The sequence below is a fragment of the Saccopteryx leptura genome, chromosome 4 (genome assembly GCF_036850995.1).
Source record: "Saccopteryx leptura isolate mSacLep1 chromosome 4, mSacLep1_pri_phased_curated, whole genome shotgun sequence".
NCBI lineage: Eukaryota > Metazoa > Chordata > Mammalia > Chiroptera > Emballonuridae > Saccopteryx > Saccopteryx leptura.
The window spans coordinates 39,839,309-39,861,830 of NC_089506.1; the positions used below are offsets into that span (position 1 = coordinate 39,839,309).

Genomic DNA, 22,522 nt, shown 5'->3' on the forward strand with positions numbered 1-22,522 from the left:
TGAAAATTATTGTTTTAAACTCTGCATCTGGTAGTTTGGTTACTTTCATCTCATTCAGTTCTTTTTCTGGGAATTTCTCTTGTTGATTCATTTGGATTGCATTTCTCTGTCTTCCCATTTTGTCTGTGTATAGACTCCTCCTTTGGGTGTGCTGTTTGTGTAGCTAGCTGAGTCTAATGTTGGTGTTCTCTGCCTCCAGCTTCCAGTTGTGTTGTTTCTAGATTTTCTTGGGTTGGCATCAGCTGTTGTTTGTAATTCACTGTGGGCTACTTGTCTGCAGCTACTGTTCTTTTTGATGTTTGTGTTGGTGTTTTTTATGCCTTAGCTGGGTCAGGTGTGCGGAACCCTTCCTTAAGATACCAGTCTAACAAGAGTTGTTAGGTCTTGAACTAATGCTCTCCACATCTGGCCACTGGATGTGCCAGACCTGTACCTCCCTAGAAGGAACCTGGTACTAACCAGTGTGGGTCACTGCCTACAACTGGCCCTTATCAATCTTCTTGGAGTCATAAGCAATCCAGAGTTTGTGGCTGCCTCTGCTGGGCCCAGGTGGTGTTGTATATATCAGCTGTACTCCTAGGCTGGCTTTTATGTACTCTTGGCCTAGGGAAAGTCCACTTAAAAGTTCAAGTTCCCCTGATTCCCACTTTTTGATGCCTCTTGCCGCTGGCTGCTTGTTGGGCTCAGCACAGTAATTCAGGGACTAGAAGGGTAGTGGTTTGCTGCTTGGCCTCAGGTGTCATTCTATCCAGACTTTTTTTTTCAGACCTCAGTAGGTGTGGCCACAGGAGTCCAGTGGGTTTAGTCTCTGAGATCCAGAGATGTGGTCTGCCCAATGGTCACACTGCTGCTGGGTGTGTTGCTGACGGGCAGCCAACATACTAATTTGCATTGATTTGTAGCAATGTACCTGTTAAGTTATTGATTTCTCAAGATACTTTTTCTGGAAACAACCATAATCTATAATTATATTATTAATTATAATTAAATAAAAATAAAAACAATCATTTTATGAAATTGGATACTTAAAAATTATCAACCCAATTATAAAATAGCTTGAATTAGGAAAGAGGCATAGTTTAATAACTTCACTGTCACAGAATTTATCATGTGCATAGAGGAAAGGATCTCCCCTGTCATCAACCTTGATTCTCCCTCCAAAATTTAGTTACCAGTTAGAGTCATCCACTTGAGAACTAGAGGTAAGAGAGGCAATTTTTTATAATCACTAAATGCACCAAGTTTCTAAAAATATTAAAATATTTCTCAGGGTACTCACTTTGTTATAGGGGATACCTATGTCCTTGAGAAAAATTAAGCCTATTGATTCTGAGCAATTTCTGAGAGACCAGTTATTAAGAGTTACAAGTTTTGATTTCATACATATAAAAACTTGATGGGAGCCCACTGATCATTATTTTGTGTAAAAATGTGTGATAAACAATATTCCAATAGTTCTATTATCAGAATATATACTAAACATGCACAATTTTTGCTACTGTAAGGAATGAAGATGGCCAATAATGGGGCTAAACTTAGTTAAGTATTATAAATAATAATGCTCAGCAGCAATATGCAAAATATTAAGCAAAATTAATGATGTAAGGTGATAGAGTTACCCAAGATGCTTTAACAGGCAGATCCCAAATACCAGTAGCTGACACAAATAAAGTATACCACCACATTAAGGCTAAACTGATTGTTTCTGATCAGTGAGTGACCCTCCATGTTGTCATGAGTGTACTTTGCATCGTCTTGAATCTTGGACTATTCTGTATCTACCTTTTGAATGGGAAAGGGCATGGAATATTCATAGGCAAAGGAAAGTTGTATGGGTCAAACTATGAAGTGCCTCACATTACTATGGTTCCTATTCCATTGGTTAGGTAACAGTCACATGACAATTCCCAAACACAGGAGAAGCTGGGAAATGTAGTCTATGTGCTTACAAAGAAGTGGACTGTGGGCACAATGATCCCTGGAGTCAGTAACAGTCTTTAAGACACAGTCATGGTTAAATCATGCAGGTACAAATGCTAAACAAAACAGGAAAAGAAAAACCAATTTCACAAAGAATTAGGAAGGAAAAGAGAAGATTTTGCCAAAGTAGGCAACATATGAGAGCAGATCTTTTAAATCAAGACTTTGTTCTAACAAGTGTATAAAATTAATCTAAATCCACTTGGGTTTCAAATTCAAGACTTTTAATATCATTGGCTTCATGACACTTCTTTGCAATGTCACAGTTTAACTTTTTCAGGACTTATTCTGAGAGTCAGAAATACAAAATGAGAGATTCAAATAATAATGTAATCATAGAAATCAGAGAAGAATCAGGTCTACAAGGTCTAGTAAAGCCAAAAAATAAATTCCTTCACTAGTGTTAGCTGATTATGTTTCAGCACAATGGAACAAAACACGATGCTTAAGAAGTCAGGAAACCTGGGGCCCAGGTTCCCAGGTGTCTCTTCCAATTCTCTGTTATCTTGAGCAGTTAATAGAGCTATCTGCCTCATATTTTTCACTTAAAGAAAAAGAAAATATTTACCCCTTATTTATATTCTAAGCAAACTAAAATTTCCAAAACTGGTAAATGGTTTTGAAGAAAGACTATAAAATATAGTTATAACTGATATTTTATATTTAGCCTCTTACTGTAGTTTATAACTTAAAAGTATCCCTTTTCTAGAAATAACATTGTATAACTGATGGTAATTTTTTTTTTTAAGTGAGAGGGGAGATAGTAAGACAGACTCCTGCATGTGCCCTGACTGGGATCCACCCAGCAACCCCATCTGGGGATGATGCTCCAATCAACTGAGCTATTTTTAGCACCTGAGCCTGACTCATTTGGACCAACCAAGCTATCCTCAGCACCTGGGATGATATGCAAACCAATCAAGGCTGCAGGAGGGAAAGAGGGAGAGAAGGAGGTGTGTGTGTGTGTGGGGAAGCAGATAGTTGCTTCTCCTGTGTGCCCTGACTGGGAAGTGAACCCAGGACATCCATATGCTGGGCTGAAGCTTTATCCACTGAGTCAACCGGCCAGGGCCTTGATGATAATTTCAACTTCCTTTCATTTAACCATCTAGTAGAGTCACTCCACTCCAGCCACACTGAGCATTCTGCAATTTGGCATGCTGCTGTCTCAGGGCCTTTACTGTTCTTCTACCTGAAACACTCTTCCTTCATATCAGCTCCCTCACTGAATTCCTAACTTTATTCCTAATATGAGGCTTCTATTGTCAACCTGAATTAAAATTATAATTCTTCCTCTATACCACTCTTGTTACTCCTAGTTCCTCTTAGCCTGTTTTACTTTAAAAAAATAATTTAACAGTAGTTACCCCATTATCTATGTGTAATAAATTCAAGATCCTTAGTGGATGCCTGAAACTGTGGACAGTGCTGAATCTTACAGGTATATACTTTTGATAATGTTTAATTTATAAATGAAGTACAGTAAGAGATTAACAACAATTAATACTAATAAAATATACCAATTATAATAATATACTATAATAAAAGTCATGTGAATGTGGTCTCTCTCAAAATACCTTATTGTACTGTGCTCACCCTTCTTTTTTGTGATGATGAGATGATAACATGATGAGATGAAGTGAGGGGAATAACGTAGGTATTGTGACATAGTGTTAGGCTACTATTGACCTTCTAACGATATGTAACAAACACTTTATAGCTTCTACTTGACATATCTGAATAAGCATCACTTATCTTGCACTTTGGGGAAATTATTAAGTAAAGTAAGGGTTACTTGAACACAACTATTGCAACAACCTTGATGGTTGATCTGATCACCAGGATAGCTACTAAGTGACTAATGGGTGGGTAGAGTGATAGAGTGTAGAGATGCTGGACAGAGCAATGAATCATGTCCTTGGCAAGATGGAGCAGGACAGCTCAAGATTTCATCACATTATTCAGAGCAGCATGCAGTTTTAAACTTTTGAATTGTTTATTTCTGGAATTTTACATTTAATATTTTAGAACTGTGGCTGTTCATGAGTAACTGAAATTGCACATAAGTAGGGATGACTATATTACCTTTAAGCATATTATATATTTTACTTAAATATTGTTTATTAGTTGATTTCTCAGGCTAGAATTAGACTTCTATGAAGGCAAGAATGCTTGTTTTGTAGAGCAAGGTATCCCAAATGCCTTGATCTGTCCCTGGCACAAGTAGATCCTCAATAAGTATTGGACGAATGACTAAATAAATGAACCTCTGAAAATTCAATTTTATTCAATCCACTTTCCTAGAATTCAAAATATGTGTAATATTATGTGCTTTATTTTGCCTTATGCACTATGCATAAATAGATATGTATGGGTGTGTGTATATATATAATACATATATAGTAACAGTTATATACATTAAACCATGCGTATCATTCTTTATGGGCAATATAAAGGATCTTCCAGAGTCAGTCATTTTTATTGTGACTCTCACATTACATGCCAACTTTAGAACCTAATTACCATAGAAAATGTTACATTAATATCTTATAATCAATAATGCAACTGCCTGTGATCTTATATACTAAGTCCACTGTTACATTTTTTTTTTTTTTGTATTTTTCTGAAGTTGGAAACGGGGAGGCAGTCAGACAGACTTCTGCATGCGCCCAATCGGGATCCACCCGGCATGCCCACCAGGGGGCGATGCTCTGCCCATCTGGGGCATTGCTCTGTTGCAACCAGAGCCATTCTAGCGCCTGAGGCAGAGGCCATAGAGCCATCCTCAGTGCCCGGGCCAACTTTGCTCCAATGAAGCTTTGGCTGCAAGAGGGGAAGAGAGAGACAGAGAGGAAAGAGAGGGGGAGGGGTGGAGAAGCAGATGAGCACTTCTCCTGTGTGCCTTAGCCAGGAATCAAACCCAGGACTCCTGCACACCAGGCTGACGCTCTACCACTGAGCCAACCAGCCAGGGCTTACTGTTACATTTTTAACATGAAATTAAATTAAAATACTGGATAAATTTAAAAATATTTTATCAGTCCAGTTTCTCTTAATTCTTTTGGGGCTGCTACTGGTTGGCAATTACATAGAGCTGACAATTTATTAATTGTTTTGTGTTTGGAATACAAAATGATTAAAGATGCATTTAATGTGTTTTCTATAGGTTCAAAAATCTATCAGGGTCTACATATACCCACAAGATTATAATACAACAAAATGGATGCAACAAAGAGATTTACATTATAGAGTTATAAGAACCAATTTACAGAGGTAACTATATTACTAGGAAGGGGTGCTCAAGAAATGTCATTAAAGGGTAAGTAATATTAAAGCAGCATCTGGAAAGTTAATGACAAATGTGGAGAACAGACTATTTCTAACAATGTACTCAGCATTAGGAGGAAGTCAGCAATATGATCCTATGTGGTATAAGATATGGAAAATTGTTATCAGTACAAAATGTACAATTACATTATTAATTTACACTATAACCAATTAACAAATTCCAGGTACCTTAAAGTCCTAACTATAAAAAACAAATCTAGGCTCTGGCCGGTTAGCTCAGCAGTAGTGTCGGCCCAGGGTGTGGAAGTCCCATGTTAGATTTCCGGCTAGGGCACAGAGGAGAAGCGCCCATCTGCTTCTCCACCTTTCCCCCTTTCCTTCCTCTTTATCTCTCTTTTCCCCTCCCGAAGCCAAGGCTACATTGGAGGAAAATTGGCCCAGGCACTGAGGACGGCTCCGTGTCCTCTGCCTCAGGTGCTAGAATGGCTCTGACTGCAATGGAGCAATGCTCCAGATGGGCAAAGCATCACCTCCTGGTGGGCATGCCAGGTGGATCCTGGTTGGGCACATGCGGGAGTCTGTCTGACTGCCTTCCAGCTTCTAACTTCAGAAAAATGCAAAAATTATATATATACCTTTTGGCAGCAAGGGAAGAAAGTTTTTTTTTTACTTTTTCAATAAGAAAGATATTTTTGAAGAGATAAGAAAATCACAACCCATAAAGATAAAGATCAGTCAATTTGACTTAAAAAAAGCATTATAAATTTATGTGTGATAAATACATAAGCAAGCCCACTATGGCCTATTTCTCTCACCGATTATAACCAACTCTTTAGATAAAATACATAAACATCAATCTGAGGATTCAGAAAAGTAAACAAAAGCAAATGAATTGTGGCAGGAATAAAAAATTAGAGAGTGAAAAGAAGAATAAAACCATGCTCAGATGAAATAAAATGAAAAGAATTCTTAGATGTGCTGCAAACAAAATCCTACAGGAGGTTCTTCAAGATGAAGTAAATGATGGTGGAAGGCAACTTAAAACTCCAGGAATAAGGACGAGCAACAGAGATGGTAAATCATGCGATAACAAAAAAAAAAATGAGTTTTCTCCATTACAGTTGTCTAAAACATGGGTGAGTGCTGAAAGCAAAGTTATAACATTGCCTGGGAAAATATTTTCTATGTGTGTAGATGTAATAAAGTGACAACTATATAGAGATGTAAAGTATGTGACAAATATAAAGCAAAGGTCAGTAACAGAGCTTAAAAAACAATTACATTTTGTAGGAGTTTGTTGATTGCAGTACCATAAGTCAATGGTAAATGCTTCGTTTCCTTTTCTTTCTTTCATTTTTTCTTAGGTTTTTTAGCATCGAATTTAAGAATGTAGAGGTCATTGATGTCTTTTTAAAAAATTTATTTAGGAAATTAACTTTAACAGGATGACATTGATCAATAAGAGTATAGCAGTTTCAGATGAACATTTCTATAGCATTTGAACTGTTGATTCATTTCCTTTTCTTATTTTTTTTCCTGCTTTACCTGGAACACCCTATGATGAGATAGTCCAAAGTGAAATACGAGATAATGTGCTGAAAGATGAGACTCCCATGTCAGAAAGTATTCGGTTACCAGGGAAGAGCACAGAACAAGTATAAATAGCATGGTTGCCAATGATGCAACTAGACAAAAGCCAGAAGAATGTCTAGTAGCTGATGCACACCTAGGTGAAGCAATGGACAATGCCACATCACACATACAATTGGAATGTGAAACACAAGAACCATGAACCCAGGTAAACTGGAAATGTACAGCAAGAGATGCAACATCTAAACATTGCAGTGCTTGGTGTTAGTGAACTAAAATGGACTAAAGTGAGCCATTTCTAGTCAGGCAACTACAAAGTGTTTTACTCTGGAATTGACAAACTCAAAAGAAAAAAGAATTACTTTAATACTGAAGCAAGATGTAGCACAGAAAGTTAGGGGGTATAACACAAGGTTTAACTGAGTAACATCAACCCGACTTACAGGAAAACTTACTAATATACCTATCATTCAAATCTACTCCATCTACAGAGGCTGAAGAAGACAAAATTGAATGCTTTTTACAAATATTAAAGAAGAAATTAATCATACACCAAAACAAGACATGCTGATAAATACAGGTGATTGGAAAGCACACTGAAAAAATAAAGCAGAATCAACTGTCATTGGAAAATTTGGACTATGGGTCAGGGGTGAAGCAAAAGATTGACTTGTGCCTTTCTGTGCTACCAACAACTTGTCTATCACAAAAACATGCTTCTAACAGACAGACTACTGTATACATGGACATCACCAAACGGCCAATATAGAGATCAAATAGACTATGTAATTGGAAACAAGAGATGGAGAGGTTGTATTCTCTCTGCTAAAACAAGACCAGGAGCAGATTATGGTAGTGACTATGAACTATTAATATCAAACATGAAAGTAAAGCTGAAGAAGAATCGTTGTGTCGAAATATAACATAAATATCATGTCTAATCGTTTAAGGTCCACATAGAAATCAGATTTACACCGCTAAACTAGAAATATTATTAAGGAAGAATGAAAAAAGACAGTGCTAGAAGTATAAAGGAAAGAAAAGTCAGGATGGATGACAGAGGAAACACTAAATATTGTCAAACACAGGTGAGCAGCAAAAGTAAAAGGAGCTACAAGCAGGGTTTGAATTCTGAACACAGTTTTCCAATGACAATTATGTATAGATTTTTTTAAAAGTACTATTGTATAGCCAAAAAGAAAATAGAAAAGAAAAGGAAAAAAGAAAAACAAAACCAAGAGATCCTTACCAGAAGATTCAAGAAAATAAAAGGGCAATTCAAACCTAAAGGAAGAATGCTGAATGACCAATAAGGAAGCACATTATTTAATCAGGAGAAAATAAAAGTAAAGTGGAAACAGAATCCTGGAGATCTATATAAAAGAGACAAAAGGATGACAGGTAGTTTTGAAGATTACTAGGAGAAAGGACATGAAATTATAGAAAGTGAAGTAAAAGTAGTCTGGAAAGTATTGGGAAGAAATAAATCATGAGGAACAGATGGGATACCAATAGATTTATTTCAAGCCACAGAGACTGAATCTCGGCCCTGGCCGGTGGCTCAGTGGTAGAGCATTGGCCTGTCATGTGGATGTCCTGAGTTTGATTCCCAGTCAGGGCACACAGGAGAAGTGCCCATCTGCTTCTCCAACATCCCTCACTTTTCTCTCTCTCTCTCTCTCTTTCTCTCCCTCTCTCTCTCTCCTCATCCTGCAGCCATGGCTCGATTGGAGGGAGTTGGCCCTGAGCAGTGAGGATGGCTCCATATCCTCTGCCTCAGGCACTAAGATCTCAGTTGCAGAGCAATGAAGCAATAACCCAGATGGGTAGAGCATCACCCCTTAGTGGGTTTTCTGGGGGGATCCCAGTCAGGGTATATGCAGGAGTCTCTCTCTCTGCCTCCCCTCTTTTCACTGAATAAAAAAAAAATGAAAGAGAGACTGAATCTCTCAAAATCTTAACAAGAATATATAAACAAATATGAAAACAAAACAATGGCCTACAGACAATGTATTTCATTATATCAATACATCCCATTTTTTGTGAAAAGATGCCAAAGAGTGCAATAGCCCATGCTAATAAATAATAGCCCATGCAAGTAAAGTGAATGTTTAAGTTGGATTCTAATTGTAAAATTTTTTGGATACTGGAGTGCTCCAAAAGAATTTCAGAAGGTTAGTCTATTTTCATAGATCACAGTAATGCCTTTCACTTCATAAAAGAAATGGGCATACCTCAGCATTGGAGTGTCCTGATGAATAACCTGTATTGTGGGCAGGAAGCCACTGTCAGGATAGACTATGAAAAGACTGAATGGTTTCTACAGGCCAAGGTGTCAGACAAGGATGCATTTTAGCTCCCTATTTGTTTAATCTGTATGCAGAACATATATGAAAAATGACTAGACTCAGAGAAAAGAGTGAAAACTTGTGAAGGAATATCAATAACAAGATAGACAGATGACACCATCTTACTAGCAGAAAGTAGAATGATTTGAAATGACTCCTGATGAAAGTGAAAGAAGAAAGTGTCAAAGCAGGACTTTATTCGAACATCAAGGAGACAAAAATCATGACCACAGAAGAAATGGACAACTTTAAAATAGACAATGATACTGACATTGTTAAAGATTTTACTTTCCTTGGTACAGTCATCAATTCAAATGGTGACTGCAGCCAAAAAAATCAAGAAAAGACTGAGACTCAGAGAAAAAACAATGGAAGAATTGACAAAAATCAAGAGTAAAGATGTGTCATTAGAGACCAAGGCTAAGGTTATTCACACTCTCATAGTGTCGATTATCATGTACAAATGTGAAAGTTGGACAGAGAAGAAACTTGATAGGGAAAAGAATTGATTCATTTGAAATATAGTGTTGAAGGATACCTCTACCGATAAATACCCTGGGCCATCAGAAAGACAAACAAGTGCATCCTAGAGTGAATTAAATCTAAAACATCTCTGGAGGCAAAAATGACAAGCTTTTAACGTGTAATGGAGAGGTATGTACTTAGTTCAAGATGGTATTCACCTTAGTATGGAAGCCAGAGATGAGATCAGAACTTGGGATACATATGTCTCTAAAATATAGTGCCAGAGTATATACAGTAAATAAGATGTATTGAAATTGTGTTTTACTAATCACTGTCATTTTTTTCTAAGTTTATAATATTCCATAACAAAATATTTTTGAAAACCACATACATGACATTTATACTTTATTAAAATCTCAGCTAAATGTTGGGTCCTGCTAATTTAATCTAATCTCTTACATATTTTAGGTAGCATCTTTTTATTAGAGTCAGAATTGATGCTCAAAATATTGACTTTGAAAAAAATACTATAATAAAAATACCAAGCACTTTTTAGCACTTACTATATAGCAGGAAGCATGCTGTTTTACATATTACATATATTCTTTCTAATCAATATGAAAAATAAGACTACTTTCTATACCCACATGTTAAATAACTTGATGGGATTCATATTTACATCTTCTTTAATTTTAAAAAACAAATTGAATTAATATTGAAATTCTTAAGGTAACTAGAATTTTTACCTAGCCACATTTTTCTCAGCTGCACTGTTACTCCCTCTGTTATGCAGTAGTGTTGGTCAATGTCAGCTCTCCCATCTGGAAGGTGAGCAGGCAGAGATAGCAAAGACCTTTCTCCTCTATGAAAACACATCTCAAGCCTGAGGTCTCATACTTAAAATTGAATTATTTTCATTGATAACAGTCAATGTCTTCACTAGAAATACACTATGTATTTGAATACATTTAGGATATATATATAGGATACAATCTTATGAAGGAAAAATACAAAACAGAATTTGGTGTCTTTTTTTATTTTCTAACTTTCTATATAGCTCTATAGGATATGTCCTCTTGCTGTTGAAAATGCTGCCATTTAACTGAGATCATCAAATTAATTCATTGCTTTTATTTTTTTTGCACAGATTATGGACATCATGAGTGGTGCATATTGATTCACAGAAACTTCAGCTGTGTGAAAGAGCTTCTACGTAGATCTTCTGTTTGTAGCGTCTAAATGAAGTAGATATAGTTCCTCTTGAGATGGTCATCCAATATTTATTTCCTACCATATGCTTTAGAATTATTTCTTAATGATTAAACAAAATGTCTATTTTTATTTTTGTCTCACACACTTTCTTTTCCACAGCACAGTATATTTAAAAGCAGTTTATGGAACAAATATAATGAACATAAAAAGAAGGCATGGAGTTTATTCTGTGCCCTGCAACTCTTCATTTTGTTGATATGTGACATTACAAAAAGGGTTCTTTGATCATTCAGTAAAACGAACCACATAACAATTTGTTTCTTGATGTGGATCAATTGCACATTGATTATGTTATGGCTTTCATTGGAAGCTGTTTCTGGAGTGAGCTAGATGTATATTAAGCTCTTGGGTGCTGGAATACCACTATTTTATCAGACACAATCAACGATTTCTTACAATGAACATTTGAATCTGACAGATATTAATAAAAATTTTATGCTCTTTAAAAAACAAAATAATATAAAAATGATTTGGCAAAGAGATATGATAAATGCCCATAATAAAAATCAAAGATCATAAACCACACAATATTACTGTGGAGAATAGACAGCCGAGAGGAGTAAAATGGCATGAAGTCAAAGTTGCTAAAGTTAAAATGAGAATGCAAATACAAATAAACTAGGCTCAAATGAAAAAATAAAACATCTCACTTCTCAATGTCAAGTGTGGACCCCTAATCAGATGTGCAACTAGCAATTTTCTGCCAAGGGCAAGCACTAAACGTTTATTTTATCCAACCCCATCCAATACCCTCCTGCTTTAGGACACCCCTCCTGCACTGCTCACGCTTTGGCTCTATTTATAATCCATGGGCTTCCTGGGTCAGGTTACCTGGCCTTCTGCATCAGTAGAGCATTGCAATCACAGCAAAAAAAAACCGCTAAGAAGTCATTCTGAGTTGAAAGATGTTTTCGTATTTCATTCACTGCTGAGTCTTCTGCCGCTCAGTTATTTCTAAGGGGCTGTATCATGCCAAATGGCACCAAATTTTACATCTCATAAAATATCAAGTAGGTAAACAGCACATTACTTTTATAAATGCTGTGGGATTCTAAAACCAATCTGCAGTGGCTTCTACAACCTGTGCAGTTCCAGATTTGGGTACTGGGATGTGTCACAAAGACCTCACCCCTCTAGGGCCAGAATGTGGAATTTCGGGATGTCATACATTCACTGCTGGTTTTGTTCATACTGAGTGCTTGGAAGGTCATTAATATTTTATCTTGGTTCACAGCACAGACCTACCAAACCTTCTACATAAGGAGCATGAATGAATTCAGCTACATTTGCAATACAGCAAATGTCTGTTTTTATAATTTTCAAATATTTTAAGTAAAATTAATTTTTACTACTTTCATAGAAAACTGTACTTTGCAAATTAATAAAATAAAAATCATGATGCAATCAAACATAAACTATATTTTTTATATAATGTACCATGAGGAAAGTAGCTACTATTTATCAAGTTAGTGTCAGTCAAAACTCTTATTTGTAAGCAATAAAATCTAACCAGGGACATCTTAACAGTTAGAAGTTTTATTGGAAGGCAAAAGGATGACATGAAGATAGAAGGAAAGATCTGGCAAATTGGATAAGCCAAGGACGATACAGTGGCTGTCAGTAGACAGATGCTGATCACATCTGCTACCGCTGGAGAGAGCCACCACTACCAGATGTAACCCCCACGTGACATCTATTCTGTCCTTTCCATCATATGTCTCTCACTCCATAAGCCACGGTGGATAGACTGACTGAGCCCATCTCACATGTATTTGTCTAGTTGTCAAAGGAGAGAGGAAAAGGTAGTTTCTCCCCTTAAAATTTCACAATGGTAGTTGAGAAACTTAAATATGTGACTTGCAGTTAAAAAAAAAAACCACACCAACACATCATAAGTGTCTACTATGGTTATTTGAATTTTTATCTTGAACCAAAAATTCTTCAAATCTTATGAAAAAGCTGAACAACTTCTGCATTCCTTTTAATGAGTTATGGTAAGTTCATTTGCAGACACAGTACAAATGATGTTGACATCCATCAAACTGTGGACTGTGAATTTTTCTTATAGTCTTGGGCAAATTACTAAATTTATTTCTTGTTTTCTTTATCTAAAATAATGCCCATGCATTTTGTCTTCCTTAAGGAGAGTTTATTAAAGTCATTCATGATGTTAATTAAATTTTACTGCAACATGTCCAATCAGTGCAACTGATTTTATAGAATTCCTATTTAATTGCATTAGTAGAATATCTGAAATGCTATAAGCCTGTATGTGTCCATACTTCCTCTATAAATGTCACACAAGAGGCATTTATGCTGAAAGACATGTGGCCATTAAACACATAGTTTCACACAACTTGTACAGCTTTTCAACAGTGAGGAATGTGTCCTACCATAAGAATGCCCACACTTTTGCATGGAATCAAATGAGACTGGTTTCCCATTTCCTTGAATAAAACGCATTGTGAGACAACTGGAGGCAGAAATGTTTGCATTTGAAAACAAGCCTCCATTGAAAATTAGGAATGGAAAATTATTCCTGATGATCTTTCCCATCTCTCTTTGCTTCTTGGTGAAGTCGATGCAAGATCAGAGGAAAAGTTACAGAGATGCTTAGTTCATGTACCTTCTTTCAATATTAACCCTTTTCTCTATGAACCACGTTGTAGTGGGAGTCCTGGGAAGGATGTCAGATGGGCTATCATTGTGCTCTAATACACAGGAGTCAACCCGGTAATAAAAATCAAAGGAGTGTTCATTACAAGTAGGGTCCCCTGTGAATGATCTTAGATGAAGCATCTGTAATGCTTACAAGGTAAAGTAAATGCACCTCTAAGGAGCAGAGGGGAGATTAGGACAATCTATTATTGTAACCAATCAGCGTTTTCTTTCTATTTCAGTGCCTATATATCAGTGTAAATGATTTCAGCAGATTACCTCCTAGGAGATTTATTTTTAAGATTAAAAGTATTGATTTTTCTCACTACCGCATCAGCGTTATTTAGAAAAATCTCATCTGATGATAAGTCTATGACTACGTCATGTTAGATATACTGATGCAAACTAATCATTAGCTGGATAGTTTAATTTTATAAAATCATCTGGATACTCGACTGAGATTTTAAAAGATTTTGATGCAGATATTTGATGTAATAAAAATTGTACAGTAACTTCATACAAAATAAGAATCCTGTTGCTATACTTTGAATATATTGATAATAAAGTCTGATATATTATTGTTTGTATACCACCTTGAATAAGCATCTTTTTGAAGATAATTATTGAAAACAGCATTTTAAAATTCAACATAGCAAAATACTAATTTATATGAATAAATCCTATTTATTTCTAAAAAAACTAGTGCTTTCTTTTTTCTTGAAATGAAATCTTTTTTTTTTTTTGGTGAACTTTTTCAGGCCAAACACATGAAGCATATATATAAAATCACTGAAACACATTGGAACACAGCTCTGTGCATCGCAGCCCATTTTGATTTCACTGGGCTCTAATCGCATGTCATATTGTAACTGAATTTGGATTAGATAGCATTTGGAAGCAGTAGCTGAGATATAATGGCATGCTATAAAACCACAAGTGTGGAAACATTTTATTTCCATTGATTGTCACTTAAAGTTCCCCTATTTTAAGCTGAGGTCAAATGTGGGAAACATATTAACACCATTCAGTAAATTTATTATCATCTTCTCCAGACAGTGATTTAAAAATACTACAACATAAATTATGTGTACAATATTTTATTTAAAACCATTTATTAATATTTATTTGAATGAGAAAAATATGATTTTTGAAACCAGTAGAAAAACCAGCATCAGTTGAGGTAGAAGAGAGAGAAGACTGTTGAGTTGAAGAAACTTAGGGCAGAGTTAGAGCAACTCCTTTCTCTAGTCCAGTAAATAAATCTATGTTCTTGGTCATACTTTAATGAATCTCTTACCATAATTTAATTTAAGTTATTATGACTGATACGACTATGCAAGGATCATTACCTGAGTAGTGTGACTCTCTCTGTGTCTCTGAAATGTTGAGGTTGCTGTCCCGCTCACAGACAACCTGGAGAATCCCTCTTCTTCGGGTAAACCTATTGAGGTCAACAGAAAGCAGTTAAGTTGTGTGTCCTTTCCCTGAATTAAATAAGTTGTGCACTTACTGTAATAAACTAAAATTGTTATATTTTATGGATTGAAATGACCATCAGTTAAGCACTAACTGAATAGTAAAAATTTTCCAGGAAAATATGGGAAAACAAAGTACCTCTGCAGTTCCATTTAATGAAAGAATAAATATACTGGCAAGTGAGATAAAATGATAGTGGAGAAATATGTCATTATGGTGCAAAAATGAGTAAAGTTCAGCAAAGAAGTATTGGAGGGGAGAAGGAAAACTTTTCTGGAAACAGAAAACTGTTTGATGAAACGTCAGTGGGGGAAGAGAAGTGTATGGACACCAGAAAGTAAATGGGTTACTTGGGTTGCTACAGAAGACAGAGTTTGTACGTCATTTGTGGGGTGGCAGTGGTGCGTAGGAGGGATTAGAAAACATGTAAGAAACAATCAAGTGTCAGATGAATTCTATAGACTATAGTTCATTTTATATACAAATGGAGGAAAGTGATTGGGTGGGATTCCATGAAGAAAGCTTGGGGTAGCTTGTCTATCCACAACAGACTACTATATAAAATAAATGGGAGAGTTTGAAGAAATTCATCTCCCTTTCCAAGGACTATACAAGCTCCTAAGAGGAACCAAAGGGTTTTATTAATTATACCTTATTACAGAAGCAGAATGCTGATGCCTTGGGCTATATAATTCTCTGCCGTGGGTGCGGTCCTGTGCATCACAGGATTTTAGCGGCATCCCTAGTTTCTACCCCAGATGCCAGAGTGAAAAAAATAATGTCCCCAGAAATTGCCAAACATACCTTGGGAAGCAAAATCATCCCTGGCTGAGAACCATCATGAAAAAAGGATCAATATAATCACAAGTGACTTCTTAATGAAGATGAATAGATAAAAAAATAACTACTACCCAATAGAATGAGTTCAACCCAGAGAACTTCAAATTCTGAAGTGATTGCTACTTTCATCTGAAATCATAATTGGCCAGTATGGTATAACTGATTAAACATATGCACAATTCCTAAATTAAAATCATTAGAAAATCATTGCACATTTTTTCCAATTGTAGCAGAGTTAGTTGCTCAGGGAAATTCACAAAATCTTTTTGTCACATAACAAGGCCTCCCAACTGATCTTCCTGTGATGTATACAAATATATACTTTATGTGGAAAGTATAGCCTCATTGAGACTGAGCAGTCTTGAGCCAGCACCTGAAAACTGAGGCACCTATGGCTGGCGGTCATATGTTGGAAAATGGATCCCTGCCATAAGCAACAGCAATGTCTTCAGCTGACTAGAGAAATATTATATTAGAGACCATGGTAGCAGATGTGGGAAAGCAGTTAGTGTTAGAGTGATCTGAAATCTAAACACGTGGAGGGAACATGGAAAGCTAAGATTGAGCACAAGCTCCAATTTCAGGATCAGCAGGTAGTTGGCAATATGTCCAGGGAGCAGAGAACAGCAAAGTGTTTGGGGCTCATGGGAAGGAGGAGTGTTAAAGATGGGGGACAAAGGGCCGACAGACACAAGCAAGACAGATGTCTACTTCTATTTTTTTTTTCCTGAAGCTGGAAACGGGGAGAGATAGTCAGACAGACTCCCGCATGCGCCCGACCAGGATCCACCCAGCACGCCCACCAGGGGGCGATGCTCTGCCCCTCCGGGGCATCGCTCTGCCGCGCCCAGAGCCACTCCAGCGCCTGGGGCAGAGGCCAAGGAGCCATCCCCAGCGCCCGGGCCATCTTTGCTCCAATGGAGCCTTGGCTGCGGGAGGGGAAGAGAGAGACAGAGAGGAAGGGGGGGTGGAGAAGCAAATGGGCGCTTCTCCTATGTGCCCTGACTGGGAATCGAACCTGGGTCCCCCGCACGCCAGGCCGACGCTCTACCGCTGAGCCAACTGGCCAGGGCCCAGATGTCTACTTCTAATGAGTCTGGTTCACTGGACATTTTACTGAAACCAGGAATATGAGGCAGAGAAATAAGGTTGTAATCCATTTTTTAAAAATGATCTGCCTTGATCCACGGTCCAGGCAAGGGGAGGAGTCTCTGCCCTCCCTCCTTATGTAGTCCTGCTCAGAGCTTTCTAAATTAAATCTTTCCCAGGATGCTCAGGAGAAATATCTTTTAAGACAGTCTCAATGATTATGGTACGGATTCAGCCCCTTAAAATTTGTAAAGTGACTTTGAACAAATATGAGACTCTGAGATCATGAAGTCTACACGCAGAGCCGAATGGGTTTATTTAAAGTCTTCTACAAAGAGAACAGGGCAGACTACAAAGGGTGGTTCTGACACTGCGTCTTATATGGTTAATCAGCATCTGCTGGTTAGAATAAAATTCCCTGTCATTTTATGGGAACCCAAATTTGTTTAGTTAACAGCAGTGGGGATTGGATTCTCTTTTTATGTCTTCCCTGATCTTTAACTCCATTTCTTTCTTGGTTTCGATGAAATTGGACATCTGTACTACCTCTGCAACCATCTATTCTTTTTATAAAAAACATTTTAAAAAAATCTATTCATTTTAGAGATGAGAGAAAGAGAGAAGAGGGGAGGAGGAGGAAGCATCAACTCCAATATGTGCCTTGACTGGGCTAGCCCAGTCAAGCTCAGCATTCCAGGTCGACGCTTTATCCACTGTACCACCACAGGGCAGGCTCGACCACCTATTCTGTACCTGTGTCTTTTCTTCTCAAGCTATATTTCTCAAAGTTTGGCACTCTGCATGGCTTTGTGGTCAGATTTTTGTTCTCATTTTTATTCATACTTTTTCCTCAGATGCTATAAAACATCCCATTTTCTAAGCTTCCAAAATTTGTCTTTCCTATCATTTCACTTTGGAATCCTCAACTAAACTCCAAAACTATAATCCTAATTTCTGTAGCAACTGTCTATAGTCAGAATTCCTCTCAGCTCTTGAACTCCAAATCCTACCCACAGAAAAAACATCTTCTTAGAACCTCCTCTTTTTTGTTAAAAAGAGCACTTTTCTCCTTCTTTCATCTCAAATTCTTGTAGTCATCCTTCACTCCCTTTTTCTTTTCTCTTATACCAATACATTCTCCAAAACTCTTGCTGGATTACACTGCCAGTCAAGGTTCAAGTGAAGGAATACAAACTTAATAGTTTTTGTTCCATTGTTTACCCTGAATAATGCAATCAGATAAGTTTCTCCAAAATAGTATAAAGTGCCCCCTCCAAACAAGAACAACCCTTTTAGTGACACTCTTTAAACTGGCATTCAATGCCCTGTAGTACACTCTTAACACTTTCTTTCCTGTCTTATTTATTTGACTATTCTGTCAAAGCAATGCATTCATGTCCCAGCCAAAAAAGACATTGTGCAGTAAATTTTCTTCAATGAAAGATGCTCCCTTCTTTCTTATCTAAATCCTATTTGTTTTGAAAATTTCAACATTCACCATAAAATGCCCTTAACTATCCTAGCCCATAATAATCTCCTCTCCTATAAGGAGGCAATTGAGAAACATTCTTTATGTAGTTGAATTTGACACTTGGTCACTGGCTGCCCAATTTTGTGATCTCTCGATATGCACTGTCAACATTTTATGCATTTTCTCTCATTTTATGTATGTGCTCACAAAGAGCACACCATGAGTTGCTTAGATTTCCTGTCACTCCCATGCATATAAAGCACAAGGCTTGCATGCAATGGGTGCTTAATAAATGCTTTGACTGACTTATGTGCATCTGGCTTTCACTAGGCTTCCTCCTGCCCTTCTGCCCTTTATATCATTTTGAATCTTCCAACCTAAGGATAAAACAGATCCTTCCCCTGAACTTTATTCACATATCCTAACTTCTATTAATTTGAGAGGCTCCAAATTGCAATGACTGTCATTGCCCTACATACCAGGGTAGGCCATCAGAATGATATGCCTGTTTGGCTGTACATATGTGTATATTTGGGTCTATATGTTAAAAAGTCACAAGGCAATGATTTCTAGCATTGAATTCTGTATGATCTTGGAGAAATTAATTCATTGCTTCCTCTGCCTCATACATAAACTGTTTGCTTTTCTTGGAAAAATCGTCAGGGATCTTTTAGTTCTGAAGAACCTAAGATATTTATGATAGCTGTGTATAAGGCAATATTTAATGGGCACTAACTTTGTGCTGGTCTCATCATACTAAATACTCAGAACAGTCCTATGGGGCAATCTTTTGGTAATACTCATTTTTCAGATGAGAAAACTACGAGCTGGAAACATTAAATAATTTGCTCATGGTCACAGGGGTAATAAGCATTAGAGTTGGGGTCTGAACTCAGGCAAACAGGATCAACACAACACTGGTAGGAAACTGAAGTTAGCAGTACCAATCTTATGTTCTTCCACTTGACCCTTTGCTGGCTTTGTACGTACAACCAGCAAGAGTATTAAATAATGTATTGGTATAAGAGGCAAGAAAAAGGGAATGAAGACTGACTCCAGGAATGTGAGACGGATGATGGGCCAACAGTGTACTCTGTAACAGAGGAAAGGGAACTGAGCTTCAGCATCTCAATCCAGCCATATTCAACCCTGACTGTCAACCACACTGAAGGAAATTTAATTAAATAATATCCAAATTAGAAATTACACAGTATGACTTCAAAATATTTTTAACTTGAAGGAGGAGTGGGGCAGGGCTTTCTAAATGCCTGAGGAGCTCGCTTTCTTTGCAAAGCTACCTTCTGTTGCTCAAAATAGATAGTCGCACAATAGTCCAGATTGTCAAGTGAAGGCTTGCTTCCTCTGGCAGCTCGCCTTTGAGTCAGACCACAGTATGAGTTCCAAAGAATCTATAAATTCCCATAAACAAAGTGATGTTGTAAAAAGTACATATGAATATACTTCATAGGCTCCTGTCTGAGGCTCCTTTGTCAATGGTCTGGATCTATCTTGAGGCATAGCTAATGAAAGGAACACTTGATGTTCCCAGAGTCAGTGTGGTTTGTCGCTACAATGGCACTAAATTTAATATCACGTTGGAGTCTAGGTAAAGAATGCAGAGCCCCTGGTCCTGCAAAGGGTTTCAGCCAGGCCTTCCCTGTGGAAATCCCTTTACTACCACCGATAATTCTTGCTCTCCACTGAAGATAAACATTATGCAAATAAAAAGAGATAATCTTCACAGAATGGAGAGTGTAAAAATCATATATATATATAATAACTGCATTATTTATTTGCCATTTTTCTTGATGTCCAGGAATAAACTGTATATTTATTGAGCAGCAAGAAAGAAGACCATACTGAACATAAACTGTCTTAGTTGGAATTTTTTTAATATCTGTATTTCCTCACAAAATAGACATCTTTATATTCACAATTTTCTTTTTGCTATAAGTAAGATGTTCTAACACTAAAAAACTGTTCTCTAATCTAATGATAAATAACCACAAGTCCAGGGAATAATTAATTATACAAAAAAGATCTAAGTCTGTGTTCACATCAGTAAAAGGATGGCAATTAAAGTAAGTGATAGCTATAATTACCCACACATAACTATATTTCAGCAAATGAACAAACAGATAATTATTTCTGGGAAGCAGAGGTAGCACGCAGATACTGGCATTCAAGAGAGAAATAATTTCCTAGAAAAATAACACTGTTTCTGATTCAATTAGAACTTCAAGTTATTTTAAACATTCATTTCCATCTTGTGTCTTTGTTTAGAAAGCACATTGATTGTACATTATGAATTATGAATCAGTATTAATAACTGCTTTAAGAACTGTAATGATCATGAATATATCATGTGTTGCACATGTGTAATATTTGTTTAATTTTTATCATACTGAATAGGAGAAATTTTCTGACTTTGTCCCTTGAAAAGGACTTACAGGTTCATATGTAATATGCAACAGTGTCTTAATCAGTAAAGGCCTTCCGAGTGCCTAAGTACCCAGGGCACTGTGCCAGGTATTTTAATACTCATAGGAAGGCTTTAGGAATCCAGAAGTTCATGGTATTCACAAAGTAGATCAAATTAAATGTGTCAAGTGGCTTTGAAAAATTAAAAATCCATTTGAAATAATTTTCCTTTTGTATATATAACTCTTGAGATTTTCAAGTGATCTTACAGCCTTATTTAAAAATCGTAATCCTATAAGCATTTAAGGGAAAAGACATAAATCCGTGTTCTAGGGTTTGAAAGTATGAAAGTATACTCTGTTAAGGTTTAGAAGTTTGATATTCCTAAAGACATAATTTTTTATTATTAAGTTCAAGAAATGTATTTCACAAGGATTTCTATTTTTGCTCTACAGCAGTTGTTGTTTGTTTCATTGGCTTTTAGTTTTATTTTGATATGTAGAGTAAGAGTCATATTTTTGTATTTAGTTTGCTAGTGTAATTTCTTAAGCCATAGCTTTTACCTGTTGAATCAAAATACAAATTAAATGTTTTGGTGAAAAGAAGCTCTATTTTCTCTTTCTTTATAGTAGGTGAGCTAGGGAAAATGGTTTGAAGTGAAATTTTAGCAAAAGTAATAATGGGTATATGGTCATCTTTCTTACATATTGTATATTTAGTTTTGATCACTCTAATGTATTTAAAATTTCTTTTTTTGTTAAGTGGTTATCTTTAAAATACTGCCAACTTGCAAGTAAAAATGTATTACTTACCTTCTTTCTAGCTATATATATATACAACTTTTGTGAAATATTTTATCACATACTTGATGCCTATTGCTGTTACTACTATTTCATTGTTATTGTTTTAGAATATTCAATTTGAATATAAGGGCATACAGTGTTTTTGTTATACTTACCAGCTCATAAAGGGATATCTTCAGAGATTTCAGAAAGTAATTTTTTAAAAAATATTATACCTGAATATTTTTATCCCAACAAACACATAGATCTGAACATTACACATTAACATGAAAAGTTTTACAAAATGCCTATTTTAATCAAGTTAGAGTAATAGCCATTATTATTTTAAGGGTCTAAAATAGGGAGATAATTTTAACATCCAACAAATAGGACTTGGTTATTTTAAATTGTAATAGTTTCAGGTCTGACCTCTGGTGTCACAGTGGGATAAAGCATCAACCTGGAACACTGAGGTCACCGGTTCGAAACCCTGGGATTGCCTCATTAAGGTACATGTGGGAGTTGATGCTTCCTGCTCCTCCCCCTTCTCTCTCTCTCTCTCACCCTCTTCCCCTCCCTCCGTTTCTCTCCTTTCTGAGAAAAAAAAAATTGAATAAATAAAGTCTTTAAATTGTAATAGTTCTAGATGACGGAATGCTATGCATTGAGTACCATTAATGGCTAGCTGAAAACAGTGCAGATCTGTTGACATAGAGATAAATTACATGATATTCTTAAGGGGGGAAAAGTATATTATTAAAACTTTATGTATGATATAACTCAAACTTCATAAAAACAGAACCATATATAGTATGTAAACATGCACATATATTTATGTAAAA

General features: G+C 36.4%; 1 protein-coding gene across 2 annotated transcripts in view; it reads right to left on the reverse strand.

Annotated features, from left to right (window-relative positions):
* The window catches only part of MYO16 (myosin XVI), a 592,224-nt gene that overhangs the window by 19,915 nt on the left and 549,787 nt on the right, over positions 1 to 22,522 (reverse strand). For both annotated transcript variants that reach the window (XM_066380569.1, XM_066380568.1), the window contains exon 34: positions 14,951 to 15,042. In XM_066380569.1, the coding sequence (XP_066236666.1) occupies positions 14,951 to 15,042 (92 nt within the window). The remainder of the gene's footprint in view (positions 1 to 14,950; positions 15,043 to 22,522) is intronic.